The 17921-nt window shown below is 38.5% G+C and overlaps 1 protein-coding gene across 1 annotated transcript; it reads left to right on the top strand.

Annotated features, from left to right (window-relative positions):
• Positions 1-5921: 5921 nt before the first annotated feature.
• On the top strand, positions 5922-14206 carry LOC587260 (death effector domain-containing protein). The gene is made up of 3 exons (XM_786999.5): positions 5922-6347; positions 10538-10921; positions 13228-14206. The coding sequence occupies exons 1-3, from the start codon at positions 5981-5983 to the stop codon at positions 13590-13592; spliced, it is 1116 nt and encodes a 371-aa protein (XP_792092.3). The 5' UTR covers positions 5922-5980; the 3' UTR covers positions 13593-14206.
• Positions 14207-17921: the final 3715 nt, after the last annotated feature.

Raw genomic sequence — 17921 nt, 5'->3', positions numbered from 1 at the left:
GCCTCTGACGAAACTAACACAGAAAATCTAGAAATAAATCGCATTTCAATTTTATTTCGCGGGTCAAATAACCACCCCCCCCCCCCCCCCCTCCCATCAGTATGCCAGTGCTTCCAGTATCCTACCATTAAACAATTTCTGAGACAGAAAAATGCAGCTGCCATAGACCTCTAGATCTAAATACCGAGAAGTTTTCCCAATGATCTGGCGATCGTACGCCTTCGGTTTGTCAAAATTATATTATTGTTGCAAGGGAAATCAGCTTTATTCTTTATTCTTTGTAGATCTAGAGTAGTCTAATGACTGTGTTTATAAAATGACAATTTCATCTAGATCTAAGATGAATATGAGGGATTTTAGATCTAGAAATCATGAGGGGAAAAAAGTATGGCGAGTTGTCCGAAAAGGCACCCCACCCTGGACAACTCGCCGTGTGGCGAGATGTCAAGGGTATTGTGGCGGGTTGTCTTGGCCTCTTGGGGCGGGTTGTCTTGGGGCGGGTTGCCTCTGTGGCGAGTTGTCTGGAATTCATGTTTTTGATAATTGAATGAAAAATATTCATCAAGACAAATGGCACTAATTAAATTATGGGAGTAATGCACTACCCACCATGAATATTTGTCCTTTTTTAAATAAATATTCATGAAATATTGCTTGTAAACATCTTCACATTACTGTTTGAAATCAACTGTCTCTGTCATCAGCTAAGGCTCAGCTCAGTACGGATCACACGGCGCGCTGGGCGCTGGTACGCCTCAAGCTGAGCGTCCCTGTGGCTGTGTGTGGGGTACCCTGGCCTGGCGCTGGCAGTGCCAGTGTAGCAGATCGAGCAGAGGTCACAACAGAACCGAGCTTAAATTGCTCCTTTTGCAGTCAGCTCATCTCCTATTATTCCTTATTCTATCAAGATACTACTATGTCAATAATAATTAGCAAATAAATTGAGAATTCGGAACAACTTAGTGGGTTAAATACGATGAATAAAACAGAATTTGGTACTCACATATTTTTTCTCGAGAAGTGAATCTGTCTTTCGATCGCGTCAACAGTATAGAAGACAAAAAAAAAAAAAATAAATAAATTAGAGAGACAACAAAATTGGGTGCCTTATAAAAAAAGGGCAAGGAAGATTGAAAACTCATAATTGTCATAATTACCGTCTTGGTGACAACCATGACGTAGGCCTACATTCATTTTAATTTTAAAAAACCCTAAAGACAAGGCCTAGACCCTATATCATATCATGCAACTGAAGTAAGCAATTTTCTCAGGATCATAATTACTTTAAGCCTGCATGCCTCCGAGTTCTTTTGATCTTTGTATATTATTGCTCTTTATTATGAACTCTTTTTTTTCTTCAGTCAATGCAAATGCATCACTAGTATTAATTATTATAGATCAAGAAAGAATTGTTAGGCCGGTTGATACGGAGAAAATTGCTTTCTTCTGTTCAGGGGCGACTCAGCCAGCCGCTGAATTAATAAGGGAGGGGGTATAAGAGCACATTTTTTTTTTTTTTTTTGTCAAGGATTTTATGAAAAATTTCGCAACGACTCAGCCAGCCGGTGAATAAGCGGGGGGGGGGGGGGGGGGGGGGGGGGGGGGGAATAAGGAGCACATTTTTTTTTTGGTCCTGAAAATTGGAAAATTGGCCGGCAGATATTTCGTTCAAATGGGGGGAGGGGAGGGGGGGGGGGGGGGGTAAGGTCACCTTTTTTTTGGTCACCCATTAGTACAATTTTTATTTATCTATTCAATCTTATTTTATTTTTTAAATGAGGGGAGGGGGGTTAGAAGGGTCTCATAGATCTGTCCAATTCAGAAACTGCTCAACCGTGAGCATTCAATGTGGTATTTAATATTGAACTCGTGCAGATCGTGTGGTTTGGTGGAGTGTGTCCAGGCTTCGGTGGCCAATTGACAGGACGAATTTGGTTTTGACAGCTAGGGGGACTCCCCATTCATAATCAGGCCCGTAGCCAGAGTTTGATGTTTGATGTTTGGGGGGGGGGGGCACATAATTGTAATCGATCGAGGTAAAAAAGGGGTCTAAAAAAGTTAAACCGTCTTGTAAAATTTTTGGGGCACGTGCCTCCCCCCCCCCCCCGTGCCTGATAATAATGAACAGTATTCCTCTCTGTGGCTTCGTTTTGCGCATTATATTATATATGTTAATGATTTCAATATATCTTGTATTTCTTGTCCCTTTTAATTTTTTTTTTTATATTTATCTTTTTTTGTTGAACAATCATTATTGATAACCTGTAAATATTTTTATATTAGTTTTGATTTAATAAAACAAACAAATACAAAATAGAAACAATTTTTCTTCACTTTTTGCCGAGGCGTCATTTTTTTCATTTAAATTAACTCCTGGCAATCGTATTCGAAATATGTTTATTCAAGTTGTTCTCACTCTTTATTTTTGTCTGAATGCATCGTCCCCCTCCCCCTCTCTCTCTTTCTCTCTCTCTCGCGCGCGAAACGCGTAAGCTTAGACGTTTCATTATGATTATTAGAGAAAGAAGACGATTTGTTGTCCCGTTCTCGACTCTAAATCTTTGTCTGAAATAAGTTTTCCCCCTCCCGCGCGAAGCGCAGAAGTCTAGACGTTTCATTAAATTATTAGAGACAGAAAACAAATCGTCGTACATACCGTTCTTCAGTGGCGTACGCAGGATTTTTCAAGGGGAGGGGGGGGGGGGGGTATGAGGACACTTTTTTTTGGGAGGGGGGGGGGTCCCGAAATTTTATGTATGTTATTACCAAAGAAGAAAAAAAGCCAGTCAGTCACTCAATAGTGTCTGACAGTGAAGTCTAGCAAGTAAACAGGTTTCCTTGCATAATTTGAATGTTAAGACACTGTTAACGTTTAAATTTCACAAATAGAACATACATGATATATTCATTATTTCTGCAAATTTCTACAGAATTTGAGGTTGGCTGCAAAAGGGACATAGTAGGCCTACCTTTAAAGTATAGAGAAAGAAGGCGATTTGTTGTACCATTCTCGACTCTTAATCCTTCTCTGAATTCAGTTTCCCCGAAAATTTTAAACCTCAGATTTCTTTTGCTGATATTTTAGGAAGATCAAACTTCGAGAAAATACAAGTATCATAGTTTTAGTCTCTCTCGAAGTTGTCACAAGGGATAAAAAGCCACAGTTTGTAGGGGACCAACATTATACATCTTAAATACTTCAAACTTCAAACGAGGATCGAGCAAGAATACCGACACAGCCGACCCGACACAGCAACATTATCTATGCGTATCTTTCTCCCTAGACAAGACGTTTCCATCCAACAACCCCCTCTCTCTTTTACTTACACCCTTCCTCTCTCAGGCTCTTAACCCCATCTCTCTCTCTCTTTCTTTCTCTCTCTCTCTCTCTCTCTCTCTTTCTCTTTGATTTATAGCCCCCCCCCCCTCATCAGTACGCCAGTGGGCCCCGCGATCTATACCTTGTTTGCGGGAAAATCGCAACTGATCTCCCCTACTTTTCTTCTTTCTTTTCTGTTTCTTTTCCTATTTCTCTCCTCTTTCTCTTTCCCTTCCCTTCCTTCTCTCTCTTGTAGTTTTGCTTTTTGCCAGTACATTTTTGGCGAATTTGGGGCTGGTTTCAACATTTTTTTTTGGTCGGGGGAGGGGGGGGGGGTACGTGCCCCCTGTGCCCACCCTGGATCCGCCACTGTTAGAGGCCTATATATCAGGGCCCGCGGAACAGCGGGGCTCGTAGGCCTCAAGTCCCCCCTCCCCCACTTTTTGAAAAAGTATATTAATGAGAAATAGAAAGAAACAGGGAGAAAGAAAGAAAAAAATAGTGACCTACTAGTTTCAAAAAATTAATAAGGAGGTATTAAAATATCATGCTCATCTGACCGTGATTAAATGCCTAAACCCCTGAGCTTTCGCGGGCTCTACCCCGGCTGGATTCCACATAGCCCCTAAGGCGGGCCCGTGGATGCTCATCTGAAGGTAATTTAATGCCTAAAACCCCTAAGCTTCTGAGGCCCCCCCCCTGGACCCCCTCGCCAATTAGTGTCCTGCCAGTGTCACAAAATAATGAGGTATCAAAATATGCTCATCTGACCGTGATTAAATGCCTAAAACCCCTGAGCGAGTCCCGGGCCTGCTCCCTGGACCCCTCATTGGGCCCTAAGGCGGGCCCCTAAATGCTCATCTGAAAATAATTTAATGCCTAAAACCCCTGAGCTTCCGGGGCTCCACCCCTGGACCCCACGCCAACTAGTGACCTGCCAATGTCATATGAATAAGGTATCAAAATATGATATGCTCATTGATCCGATAGCCCGTTGCAGTGGAGATATATTTGAATCATCTAATCAGAAAGGAATTTGGATGGCGTAAACATTATTTCTGTGAAATATGACGCGATTTTCTTCTGTTTTTAAATTGGTTGCTTATTATAATTATTTTGCATGTTTCATTATTGTACTCTGTTTCTTGTATTATTTCAATGATGGTGGAAAGCATATTTTCACATTGTGGACGAACTTAAATCAATATCAATAACAATATCAATATCAATATCTGACCGTAATTAAATAATAATAATAATAATAGTGGGTTCTTGTATAGCGCTTATGTCAGTCAGATTTGACCCTCCTGGCGCTCCCGATTATTACCCTGGCTTTAGCACGGCCCATACTCCCTGAGCTTACGCCCTTTGACCCCCGCCAGGGCTTTGCCCCTAGACTCAATACCAATTGACGCTACGCTCTACATGATCGTAAATACTTTAGCTCAGCCCCCCCCCCCCCCCCCCTCTCCCTATCCACTTTGAAAAACGTTTAGCCGGTCCTTCAGGATCAGCTAAATTTGGTTATCATGAAACATATTGTCTAACTATCATGTCGTATATATATATTTATGTTTTGTTTTCTTCCTTTTATTTGAAAAATAGTGGGTTAACAACCCAAATAGTGGGTTCTTGTATAGCGCTTATGTCAGTCAGATTTGACCCTCCTGGCGCTCCCGATTATTACCCTGGCTTTAGCACGGCCCATACTCCCTGAGCTTACGCCCTTTGACCCCCGCCAGGGCTTTGCCCCTAGACTCAATACCAATTGACGCTACGCTCTACATGATCGTAAATACTTTAGCCCAGCCCCCCCCCCGCCCCTCTCCTCATCCACTTTGAAAAACGTTTAGCCGGTCCTTCAGGATCAGCTAAATTTGGTTATCATGAAACATATTGTCTAACTATCATGTCGTATATATATATTTATGTTTTGTTTTCTTCCTTTTATTTGAAAAAAGGGACAAATTGTATAAAGTATTACGAGTAACATAATTTATTCTCATCCCTATATTAATATTTTAGGTGAGACATGCTGTAAATAGTATGCTAATTTGTGTCTCTCCTGATTATTGTTATCTCTTACACGTGATGTTACGCTATAACTTTAAAATTTGTTATCCAATGTACACAACTTGAGAATGATCCTATCTGTTTGGATTGAAATCAATAAAGTCTAAATATGAATTTGAATGTAAGAGTGGGGGTGATGCGGATGTTTTTTCTGCCCCTCCCCCCCAAAAAAGACAAGTTTTTGCTCATTGCACTCCATCACTGCTGGTCACCATGCATTACGTACCAATATTTGGCTCGCATAATTTCAAATATGGGTCCCCCCCAAAAAAAAATAAAAAATAAAAAAAAAAAAAAAAAAAAATAAAAAAATAAATAAATAAAAAAAATAAAATAAAAAAATAAAAAAAATAAAACAAAAATAAATAAATAAAATCCTGGATCCGCGCCTGATACCTGACAGCACTCAAAGTAAAACCGTCGAATTCGAACGCAAGAAAAATTAATTTTAATGAAATGGAACTCGCAAATTTGGCAGGGGAATCGGACTACCACAGCTCATAGGCCTAGGGGAGTCATGCGAGTACAGATTTAATTTTGTTCAATTTTGCCAGTTTTAAGATACCATAGGACGTCAGATTTGCAGAGATGGCGAAGAATTTGGAATCTTCCGATTTTTTATCTTCATCTTTGACTGAAAAACGTGTGAAAATGAAACGTCCCATCATGTCTGCATCAGAAAGCAAAGAAACGGAACTTTTTTCTCTTCATGAAATGTTTTGTGTGGTTTCTAGCCATTTAACACTAGATGATTTTGAGGTCCTTAAAGCTCTTTATATCGGGAGTTCTGTGAACGACGATCGTGGAAGAATCAACTCTCCTTCCGACCTTTTCTTCGCAATGGAAAGATCAGGATTATGCGACTCTTCGAACTTTAAAGAGATTTTGAACTTCTTAAGATTGATAACAAGACATGATTTGATGCCATTTGTGACGAGAAGGAAGAGAAAACGAGGTAATGAAAGTGACGGCCAGAAATAGGAAGATCTCTCATGAGAATCGAGTGAAAAAAATAAGTCGATAATGATCAATTTGCATCAGATGATCACCTGATGATCAGTCAGTGAATCATGAATGATTTGGAGTTTCAATTTTATCAGAATTAAATAATGGCGGGGGAATGTTTAAAAAGGGGTGGGGCGTTTTATTAATTTTAGGGGATTAACAATAGAAAATATGTGTAACGTACTTGAGTTGAACCAGGCGGCAGTCGGTAAAGTAGCTATTGGTATCAGCGAACAAGGTCAAGGAGCTAGAGCCAGCAATATCTAGATCTATCGATCATCTATCTATAATCTAGATCTAGGTCTACATTCAGATTCTACACAATTTAGTTTCAGTGGAATTTTAAGAATTAGGTCTAGGGTCTATTCATGTTAATTGAATAATGACTGGTTAATCAGCTTTAAGTTTGATCAGTTAATGTTCCTATAATTTCTTACTTACTTGCTTTACTTTAATCCATCGATGCTTGAAGGGCAATGCCTGTTCATTGATCATCGGGTTAAAATCATTTCCATCTCTCTTCGTGCGTAATTTTTATCATTTGTCTTTCATACATACATGTATGTTTAAACTGGATAGTGATGTGTGTGCATGGAGCAGAATCAGTTCTCAATTTGAATATTTCTCTCCTTCGGGGTCAAAGACGGTAGGTAGATTCTTCCAGTGTTTGTCTAGTCTGTTTTTGAAGGAGTTTACTGAAGGAGCTGAAACTACCTCTTCTGGTGGATCATTCCACGAGTCAACCACTCTGTGAGAGAAGAAGAATTTTCTCACATCCAGGCGTGTGAATGATTTTTCCAGCTTTAGTGAATGACCTCTTGTTCTTTCTCCTCTGTGAAGATGTAGGAATTCTGCACCAGCATTGTATAAGTCATGCAAATACTTATAGACTTTGATCATGTCTCCTCTCCTTCTGCGATGGTCAAGGGATGGCAACTTCAGTTTTCTCAGTCGTTGTGGGTAAGACAAGTTCTTCAGGCTTGGTACCATCTTAGTGGCTCTTCTCTGTACTGTTTTAAGTCTTCTCTGATCTCCTAGCTGATATGGTGACCATGCTGATTGACTGTATTCCAGGATTGGTCTAATAAGTCCTTTGAAGAGAAGTTTAAGGGTTTCCTCATCAATAATGACAAAAGATCTGCGAATCAGACACAGTATCTTATTAGCTTTGGAGACAACATTAGAGATCTGGTCCTTGAAGGAGAGTTTTGCATCCAGTAATACTCCAAGATCCCTTTCTACATCCACTTGTTTGAGGAAGACCCTTACATTGTTGTTCTCAATGTAGTAGCCGTGGCTTGATGGAGACTTGCCAATCTTCAACACAATGCATTTGTCAGGGTGGAATTTGAGCTGCCATTTCTTTGCCCATTCCTGCAATTTATCTAGGTCATTTTGCAGATTTTGAGCTTCAACCATGGAGTCGCATCTAGCATAGAGTTTAGTGTCATCTGCAAAAAGCTTGATTCCCGATCCAATTGAGTCAGGTAGATCATTGACATATATCAAGAACAGCAGGGGGCTAAATATTGTTTTCCTGACATTCAATGGATCATGATGGATGGATGTCAACCATTAATGAGTGATGAATAAGTAAAGAATAAGAAAACTTGAACTTAAACTAACGAAGGCTCAGCAAATGTAAGTCGAAGAACAGTCGAAGAAGTCGAAGAACAGGGGCTTAATATTGATATCCCTTTTTTCAATGACACATGACAAAATCAGTGACAAAGCTGATGATAACCAATCAGAAGCAAGGATTTCAGTAGCTTATAACAAAAAAATGGTCATTTGTCACTAATGATAAGTTCTGTGAAACGTTCCCCTGTACTTATGGTAATCATTTAGTGCATACATTTACATGTACATGTTCAGTCAAACCTGCTTTAGTGACCACCTGTCTACAAAGACCACCTTTTTTGTTACCTTGAAAATGTTTTTTTATTGAAACATTTACTAAAGGAACCTGTACTTAAAGACTACCTGTCTGTAAAGACCCCTTTTCTTGGTCTCCCTTGGGCGGTCGCTATAGACAGGTTTGACAGTATGTACCTGTATACAGAAGTTACAGAATTATGAGAAATGATTGTAAAGGTCACCTGTGATTTCCACCACATGCAAATGGATTATTTACCTACAGTACAATGTAGGTCAATGTTGATAAAGTTTGTAAAAGTTCTTATTGTTAGAGTACATGTACATGTAGATACATACAAGTAAATAATAAAATTGGGTGGTATTCCGGTAGCGCGTACTAAGTTAGCACATACTTAAGTTAGTTCATACTTTTATGGAGTGCCTGTTGCAAACTAATTTACCCTGTACAGATTATTTTAATCCTTCAATGAAAAGTGTCCAAAAAAATTAATTTTGGAATGAAATGGGATGAAAAAGATATTATGAGTATGAAGTGAATTTCAACAAAGTCTTTGGTAGATTATCTTTATCATGAATATTGAAGGAGGAAGGTGAAACCTAGCATTCCATAGAAGTGTGAACTAAAACTCTTGTTTAGTCTGGACTTAGTCCTGGCTTAACTTATGAGAATACCACCCATTAAAGCTAATCTTGAGCCCTGGTATGGGAATCGTATGTTGAGAGAACATGGCTATAATTCATTCTGGATTGTTCACCCAGCAGTGAATTGATTGTTTGAACTAGTAAAATAAAAATACACTCACAAAAACTTGCTGGAAATCATCTTCAATAAAAAACACAACCCTCATTTGCACATACATGTAGTGACCTGTGTAAGCACATGGTGTTGGGCCTACTTAATACCCTTTTCCTTATCTTTTCCTTATCTTTCCATTACTCAGCCCCTATACAGCCCTCTACCAAAATTGTTTGGCACATTTCATTTATTTGTAATCTTGAATATTCAGTGTAAGTTTTGTTGAATTCTGTGAGAATTTATTCTCTATCATTACCAGAACTCAAGCTTATCTTTAAAGGGATCCGGTAACTTTGTCTCAGATTCTGAAACAAAATCCTGGATTTAGCTCATGTTGCAATCATAATTATAAATCTTTAGGTCAGTCAGGAACTCCATGACTTTTACAAGCCGATCGCCTGTCTGATTATCAAGATATTTGTGATTGGATTTTCAAATTTTGAAAACCGTTTGCTAAACGTTTTTCTTACACTACAGTCTATTGGAGAAAACGAGTATGGTAAAATCGGTCAATCAAAGATTTTTTACTTTTTTGAGGAACTTCTTGATCATTTTGAAGCGCAATTTTTTTAGGGCTTCAATATTATAGTATTAATGACTGCTTTGAGAGAAATAGTTGTTTTATTACGCTCAAGGGAAGGTTAGAATTGTGCTATTCCCGAGGCTTGCCGAGGGGAATAGCCCAATTCTAACCTTCCCGAGAGCGTATGAAAACAACTATTTCTCGAATATTAAAGCAGTCATTAATACTTTTATATGCCGAAAAAAAATAGACTAAAAAATGAAAAATTAAAAATATTTATCATTTTTGTCGAAGACGGGATTCGAACTCTTGCGTACAACAAGAGGTGTACCGAAAACCAACGCTTAGACCACTCGGCTATGGCCCGCCGTTAACATGCTTGGCAGTTTTCTCCAATATATACATTAAAATGGATTGAAACCGGCTTCGCGTGTGATGAATGCTTCGCAAAAGCTCCATATACGGACTCTTCTTTTACTTTTGCAATGCATATTGGCACGAACTTAGATCAAGATCTATCGGCAGATGTTGTTTTTTTGTTTTTGGAAGTTTATTTTCGTCTTCATGTCAACAATGCAAGATAAAATTGTCGGTAAGATCGATCGAGATTCAATTGTATTGAAATTACCGACCAATCCTTCGCACACATACGGCATCCTCCATCGCTCAAACCATTTTTTAACATGTAAACCTATGGGGTAACCATGGAGGCTGACCAACTTTTTTTAATAACCATGGTTATTAAAAATATTGAAATGTTTTATGCATGGTTACCGAGAATTTTACAGGAACAGTTGAAGTTTATGAATGCAATTCGACCAATCAGATGGCTGGATTTCTTAAGTGAGGTATATAATACACCATATCACAGACATTGATCTCAGATTTAACATTGTTAAACGATGCCTTTAACAAGAAATATTGTTTCTCCTTTTCTCAACAGCCGTTGAAGATCCTGTAGATAAGTACCTTGATCAATGTACCTCTGCATCAGGACCTCCTCCTCCTCCTTCATCAGACCAAACAGCAGGACACCTGTTATCATCATCCTCCTCCTCATCCTCCTCCTCATCATCATCATCATCGCCATCATCATCACCAGCGTTGGGGCCAGTGGGCTCATCATCATCGTCGTCACACACATGTAGCTGTAACCAGACACCCCATGCAACACACTGTCCTATGCTTCATCAAGAAGCAGAGGCGGACCCCAACGATTGTAACGCGCACACTAGAGCTGTTGCCACGACAACCAGGTGTCGGAGAACAGTTGGGATTTCACCGGAAGCAAGAGGACTACCCAGGGAGAGACCCAAGCATACATGTGGTAAATAATACTCTGAAATTTTTAGTTATGTTCTACTTTGATTTGTTTTGTTTTGTTGTTTTTTGTTATTGTTTATTCAAATACCATATATCATTTGTATGATTCCTATACTGTTTTTCTTCTGGTGGCTGTCCAGACAAACCCTCTAGGGTTTTTATACAGCAACCTAATTCCTATTTGTTTGTTTTTACTGTCAATATTGTACTATGTTAATCATATTTATGTAAAAGTAATATTTTGATGTCACTGTTTTTTTTTTTACTATGGAATTAAATAAATACTGAACTTGAACTTGAACTTGAACTTGTTTTGTTTCAGGTATGGTATTCTGAAAATTATGTTTTTTCCCCCTCTTATTATAGTTAAAGATATGTTGACCAAATTGTTCACATGTGTTCTTTGTACAAAGCTACACACCTGATCCTAATTTGAACATACAACTACAAGATAGTTTCAGAATACCACACCTGGAAGTATTTACAATCATCTACAGAATTTGTGTATGGTGATGAAATGAATTGTATGTATACATGTAGTAGTAATGATTTATTTAAACAAAAAATTGTGGCCAACTAACAAAATTGCAGAATTTCGTACAAATTAAAAAAAACACAGTAAATAATCTCTATGAAGTTACAAACTGACCAGTAAAAAGTAAAACAATGGATCTAGACCATGGTACTTTGAAATTAAATTGATTTTTATGAGCTCAGATACATCAAACAAACAATTACCATTTCCAGTTTGAACTGGGCATAGTTTGAACATTGAGTGACCTACATTGATCACAGATAATGGAAACAGTCTGAATAAATACTTGTAGAATAATGTAGAACTCTCTGGCCCGAATTCACTAAGGATGTTTAGATTTAACCCATGGTTACTTTAAAGCCTCATTTACATAACCCATGGTTTAAAATAAGCGCAAAATAAGCACGACACAAGTCAGAGGTCCAAGGTACATGTACGCTTATTTTGCGCTAATTTTTAAATCATGGGTTATGTAAATGAGGGTTTAAACCGTGGTTAAATCTAAACCTCCTTTGTGAATTCAGGCCTCTGTAGAGTTACTGTATATTGAAATTATTTTCAGTGCTTTGAACAGTGAATACCCAGGTTATCTGTTCTGATATGGGCTCTACACTTACTTTTTTGGAAAGGTGGGGGTAGGGGTGTTTCACAAAGATCCTAAGTCAAACTTAACCCTAAGTTGGACTTAAACATTATGGAGTGCCATTAGTAGCCTTAAAATAAAATATGCTCAAAAGCAAAAAATCAAGTATTTTTTACTTTTTATAAATTCCACATCAAGAACATGAAACCTCCTTGATAAAAGAAAATATGAATAATTTGATTCAACATTTTATGCCTTTTAAAATAATTTTTACAAAATATTTTCATAGATGCTAACAGCTTTCCATAATTGTTCAGTCCAACTTAGAGATATGTTCAATAAGTGAGTTCGTAATTAGGATTTGCACATGGGCAGATAAAGGTCAAACGTTCCCAAATAGTAAAACCAGCGAGACGAATGCTGGTATCGGGCTCATGAAAGCTATGTAATCAGTACTCTCTTATGCACCGACAGTACATTCATCTGATACACAGGTGGAAGTATTCTTCTCAAGAGAAGAATCTATTCTTCTCAAGAGGCAAACAAAAGGTATTCATGAAGCACCTCAATCACTTCGGCAGTGATTATTCTAAAATGCACAAATGGGACCGGACGTATCCATCGTGTAATTTGGGGGTCATGCGTTCCTAAGCTATTTACGAACTGGCTTATTTAGGATCTTTGTGAAACACCCCCCAAGACTATTAAAGATATTAGGTGTCCTTGTGTCCTGGGCTCGTTAGTGTTGAGCCCTTCCTGCCTGTAATACTGTTATTAAAGATAAAGGTGAGTTCTGGTAAAATAAAGGAAATTAATTCTCACAGAATCAAACAAAACGTACACTGAATGTTCAAGATTACAAATAAATGTCATTTGCCAAACAATTTTGGTAGAAAATGTATGCTGGCTGAGTAATTAGCATAGAAAGAGTAGGAAATCAAGGTTAGTAGCCCAGACACCCTTTGTGTAGTCCCATATACATCTTTCTGTGTACAGTGATTGTTACTTTACCAAGACTGGGCCAAATTTAATATGATTTTGATGACTCCAGAACCTGCAGTACACACCAATACTTACATGCTTCTTGATCAACTTTTTCTGATCCATTCCACACCTATTCTTTCACAATGAAATCGCATGACCAGAACTCACCTTTATCTTTAATACTGTTATTATATTTCTTACCTCACAGACATTAGGCTACGGGTACGTGCTGAATACTGCTGTCATGATAGCGCCCTCGTAGGTCAACTTCACTCCAATGAACGCGATCCACTGATGCGACATTTAGAGCTTTTCTCACAAGCCAGCGCTATCTTGAAATCACGTGACCTGGGATCCATAGTGTGCGACATCAAGTTTTCAGAGTTAACGTACTTGGATGCGTTCTGGCGAGACTACATCAACGGTTCGCTTCTAGCGGCGCTCAAGGATGTCTTCATCACCGACTCGCTCCGAGCGGCCGTAGGAGACGAAGCCATCAAACTCTTAGTCAATGTTGATGAAGATGATTATCGAGCTGGGAGAAGCAAACTTCTTTTAAATCTCATAAGTTGATGACTGACTGAGCAGATTTGATGAAAAAACTTTGAACTACTAAATAATACAGATCTTTAAAGAAAAAAGTGATATTGTCACTGCATGTGCGCTGCATGCACTGCAGAGTTTTGAGCTATGGACTTCTTGTATTCAATTCTGTACATCTTTTATTTGTAAAAGAAAAATGATGATATTCTATTTTTTTAAATTTTATTTGTTGATAGAAAACATCATCCAGGCATTGCATTTTGATGAAAATGATGGCCTTGAATTTGAAGTGTACCAATCACCTGAAAAAATGATTTATGGTGTGTTAGAATGTGTAAAATCAACCTTAACAATTTTTACCTGGCATTCTTTATTATAGAATGCCAAAGTGAACGGTTAAGGAGTATAAAGAAAATAAAGCGTAAAATAAAACCCTGCATATAGGGCTTGCACCCAAGATGGACTTGGGTAGGCGGACTTGGGTTTTCAGTGCGAGTCCTATTCTGTGTGAATGATTTAGCTTGCGTTAAAAAGATAGTGGAGTTCTTGTTTAAGACCGCAAATGTCTTCAAAGTGCATGTTTATTGCTCTTGCACATTTCTAGTGCCCTTTTAGAACCTAAAATTGCTATGAAGGTAATTTTAGACCCCAAAATGTGTGAATTTAGGTTGAATAATATCATACCAATTCAGCTCCACTTTAAAAAAAATATGGTGACCGATAATGAATTAATAATAATAATAATACACGGGCCGGCTATTTGTGCGTATTATAACAAATACGAAGAAGCCAACAAAAAGCCGATGTTTAAAGCGCTATCTCGTTTTTTAACGGCTGCTTCAAAATTACTGAATATTTGTGGGGCACCACAAATATTAGAAACAGTTATATTTATGGATATTTCAGCCGTCTCTGAACTGATTTTGATCAAACAAAGATGATTTTGTCATTTAATTTGTATAATCTTTCAAATTGACACTCTGTTTTTTCATCATCTCACAAAAAAATATTTTGTGAAGCGCCCTCTGCAACAGAACTCAACTATCCCTTTAAGTTTTCTACTCAACATGACGTTTTAACTGCAATTTAAAACTCTTTGTAGAATTAATATTTCAAGCTCATAGTTTGAATAAGAGTGTAGCAACATGGAACCCCTGATTAGCCCTAGGGCCCTTACATCAAGAGCAAAACATGTTTTGGTGACTGGTACACTTTGACTCGTACAATGACGTACACCCGGCCCCTCGATCCACTCAGTGTTATTTAGGGTACGCATATGCATGTTCCCTCCTTTTGAAAACACCCCCTAAGTCCGGTGTGTAAATTTTTTTTTGTGTACATGTATGTACGAGTCGGACTTTGGTGCGTGAAAAGTACCCCTTTACCGGACATTTTGGTAACACGCATGGTATCCCTCCGTTCACGGAGTGGGGGGGGGGGGGCCCCGGGATGTTCATCAATACCTTTATAGTCCTTTAAGAAAATAACGACGCCTACATGTACATGTAGGCCCCCTGATACAAAGCTTAGCTTTATTTAGGTAAATGAAATAATTTATATCGAGGCGCTTCACAAAGGCATACCGGTATGCATAAATTTGGTGACATTACAAAAAATGGCCTATAGAGAATGATGCTAACGTCATATTCGCTCATCGTTCAATTTACAGGTTCCAAACAACTAAGTCTAGGCATGAGGTTCACCGCGACATCATTCAAGCAACGGATGTTTGGCGCTGGTGTGCTCACCATGCCATTGTTTAGGACTAAATTGTTTGGAACCAGCAATCTCGACAACTAGGCTAATATGACGTCACACTTCGGTACTCTATTAGAACCCTAACCCCATCTTTGATTAAAAATAACCTGAAGCTATAGACCATTTTCAAAATGTATTTCAATTCATACATGTTAACCTATCAATAAGCTATTACATTCACCTGTATTCATCATTGTAATTCAATAATCAAAACGAAATTGCATATTCCAGTTATTGCTAGGTTGGACACACATTATGGCTTGCCCTACCTAGCAACAGGTAATTCTAAATATTGAAATACAATTATTCTACAGATGAATGAAATTTTTTGTTGCTGGCAACGAAGATGTATATAAATTAAATTTGATTACTTTACAGAAATGGCCTAATTTAGCTAATGTCAAAACAACCAGGGGCGGTATTCTGAACCCTGTGTTATCTCTAATATTGATGTATCTTTGGAGATAAGATAAAGTTGGTATTCTGAACATTGTTGTAACTTTTGTGTTATCTTTTGTTGTATCTTTTCTCTCATCTCATTGGCCGCGCCTGCGCTCATAGTTTAGTGCGCTTGTAATTGTGCGTATTATTAATAAAGTGGCGTTTAATCCTCATTTGAATATGCGCACGAGAGATAATATGTCGAGGTAATTGTTATTCTGAAAGTTGTTGTATCTTTTATCTTATCTTATCTTGCATGGTATTTATAACAATATTTACAACAGGTAGGGGGTTGTTGTATCTTTCGTGGTGACATAATGGCGGCAATATTTCTTGCCCAGAACCAACTTTGTGTCAATAAACGAGTTAAAAGAAGATTTTGTGTTGACCGGAAACATCACAGATGAGAACTTTCTAAGAAATTACATGCTAGGATATGATGATTATAATGCTCTCATCTGAACCAATATAGTGAAAGCGTGATTTGTCTTCATGATCCACATTCAACAGCGCATAATGATGACGTGCGTAATAAGTGCTCAAATAACTAATTACGCCCAAGATTAATATGCGCTAGGTGCATCTTCAGATATGGCATAAAGTATTCCTATTGGTTGACCTACTTATGCTTATATTGGTAGGGTCCATAGCAATGGGCGTGTCAACAGTGGTCAAAGATAAGATAGAGGCAGTCCTTCAAGAGATAACACAGGGATAAAATGATGTTCAGAATACCAACTTACAACAATATTAGCGCTGTGTTATCTCTGGAAGATACAACACAAGATAACACAAAACTTACAACAATGTTCAGAATACCACCCCAGAAAAGCATCTATTAATTTGTTTTTAAGGCAATTTTAACACATTTATGTATTTGCCTGGTACATAATGATCTGATAGTATGAGATACAGTCAAACCTGTCCATGAAATCCACTCGAGAGAAATAGCAAAAAAATCTTCCAATTTACATGTAAACATGTGGTCTTTGTAGAAAGTTTCTCAACATAGAGAGAGAGAGAGAGAGAGAAAGATAGCACATGTGACCACTGACCATAACAGGTGGACACTAGGGACAGGGTTACCTGCATATTATACTTGGTTGTTCTGCAGCATCATTGACAGCTATCTTCTGTCATGGACGATACTAATAAATGTCATTTTGAAAATTTCATTTCCCCTGTATATGGATTATCCCTTGATTTATATTGTGATGTATGGACTAGCTTGTCACTATATGTGAACCTCTATTTGATTGTGGTGATAATCTATTTCAACCCATTGCTTACTGGAACCTGGATTAAGTCTATGGCAATTAAATAATTCTGTAGTCAACTGGTTAATTTTAAACTCCACCTTAGAATGGTTGAAACCATCTTGACTCTGCCTGTTGAAACTGCTGTTACCAGTTTTCTAATCAGGTAATAAATGTAGTATAAAAGATAAAGACCAGTTATGGTCACGCGATTGCATTGTGAAAGAAACGGTGCGGAATCGACCAGAAAAGGTTGATCATCTAGCATAGAAGTATTTGTGTGTATTGCAAGGTTCTGGAAGCCTCAAAATGATAAGAAATTTGGCCCAGTCTAAGTACTGTACACAGAAATACGTACATGGGACTACACGAAAATGTTGTGTAAAATTCTGTCCCGATTTTTATCCCGTTACATGCCATATTTAGAATATTAAGGCATTTGAAGAAGCTACTATAGATGAATGAAATGTGAGATAACACGGCCATCAGTGCATACTGTATAGCATATTTCTTACCTTCCCGCTCTCCCCCTCTCTCTCCCTCTCCATCTCTCTCTCTCCCCTCTCTTTCTCTCCCTACTCTCTCGCCCCCTCTCTCTCTCTCCCCCCTCTCCCCCTCTCTCTCTCCCCCTTTCTCTCTCCCCCTCTCTCCCCCTCTCTCTCCCCTTTCTCTCTCCCCTCTCTCCCCCCTCTCTCTCTCTCCCCTCTCTCTCCTCTCTCTCTCCCCTCTCTCTCCCTCTCCTTCTCTCTCTCCCTCTCCTTCTCTCTCTCCCTCTCCTTCTCTCTCTTCCCTCTCTCTCTCAACCCTCTCCTCTCTCTCTCCCCACTCTCCCCTAATCTCTCTCTCCCTCTCTCCCTCTCTCCCCCTCTCTCTCTCCCCGCTCTCCCCTAATCTCTCTCTCCCT

This window comes from Strongylocentrotus purpuratus, unplaced genomic scaffold (assembly GCF_000002235.5).
Source record: "Strongylocentrotus purpuratus isolate Spur 01 unplaced genomic scaffold, Spur_5.0 spur5_scaffold_1, whole genome shotgun sequence".
Taxonomy (NCBI): domain Eukaryota; kingdom Metazoa; phylum Echinodermata; class Echinoidea; order Camarodonta; family Strongylocentrotidae; genus Strongylocentrotus; species Strongylocentrotus purpuratus.
This window is presented reverse-complemented; position numbering and strand designations above follow the sequence as displayed.

What these genes read in the sequence shown, in the direction of transcription:
- LOC587260 (XM_786999.5), top strand. Translation starts at nt 5,981, where the DNA reads ATGGCGAAGAATTTGGAATCTTCCGATTTTTTATCTTCATCTTTGACT. An exon ending in GAGAAGGAAGAGAAAACGAG is followed by an intron (nt 6,348 to 10,537) that starts GTAATGAAAGTG and finishes TTTTCTCAACAG; the next exon opens with CCGTTGAAGATCCTGTAGAT. An exon ending in GAGACCCAAGCATACATGTG is followed by an intron (nt 10,922 to 13,227) that starts GTAAATAATACT and finishes CTTACCTCACAG; the next exon opens with ACATTAGGCTACGGGTACGT.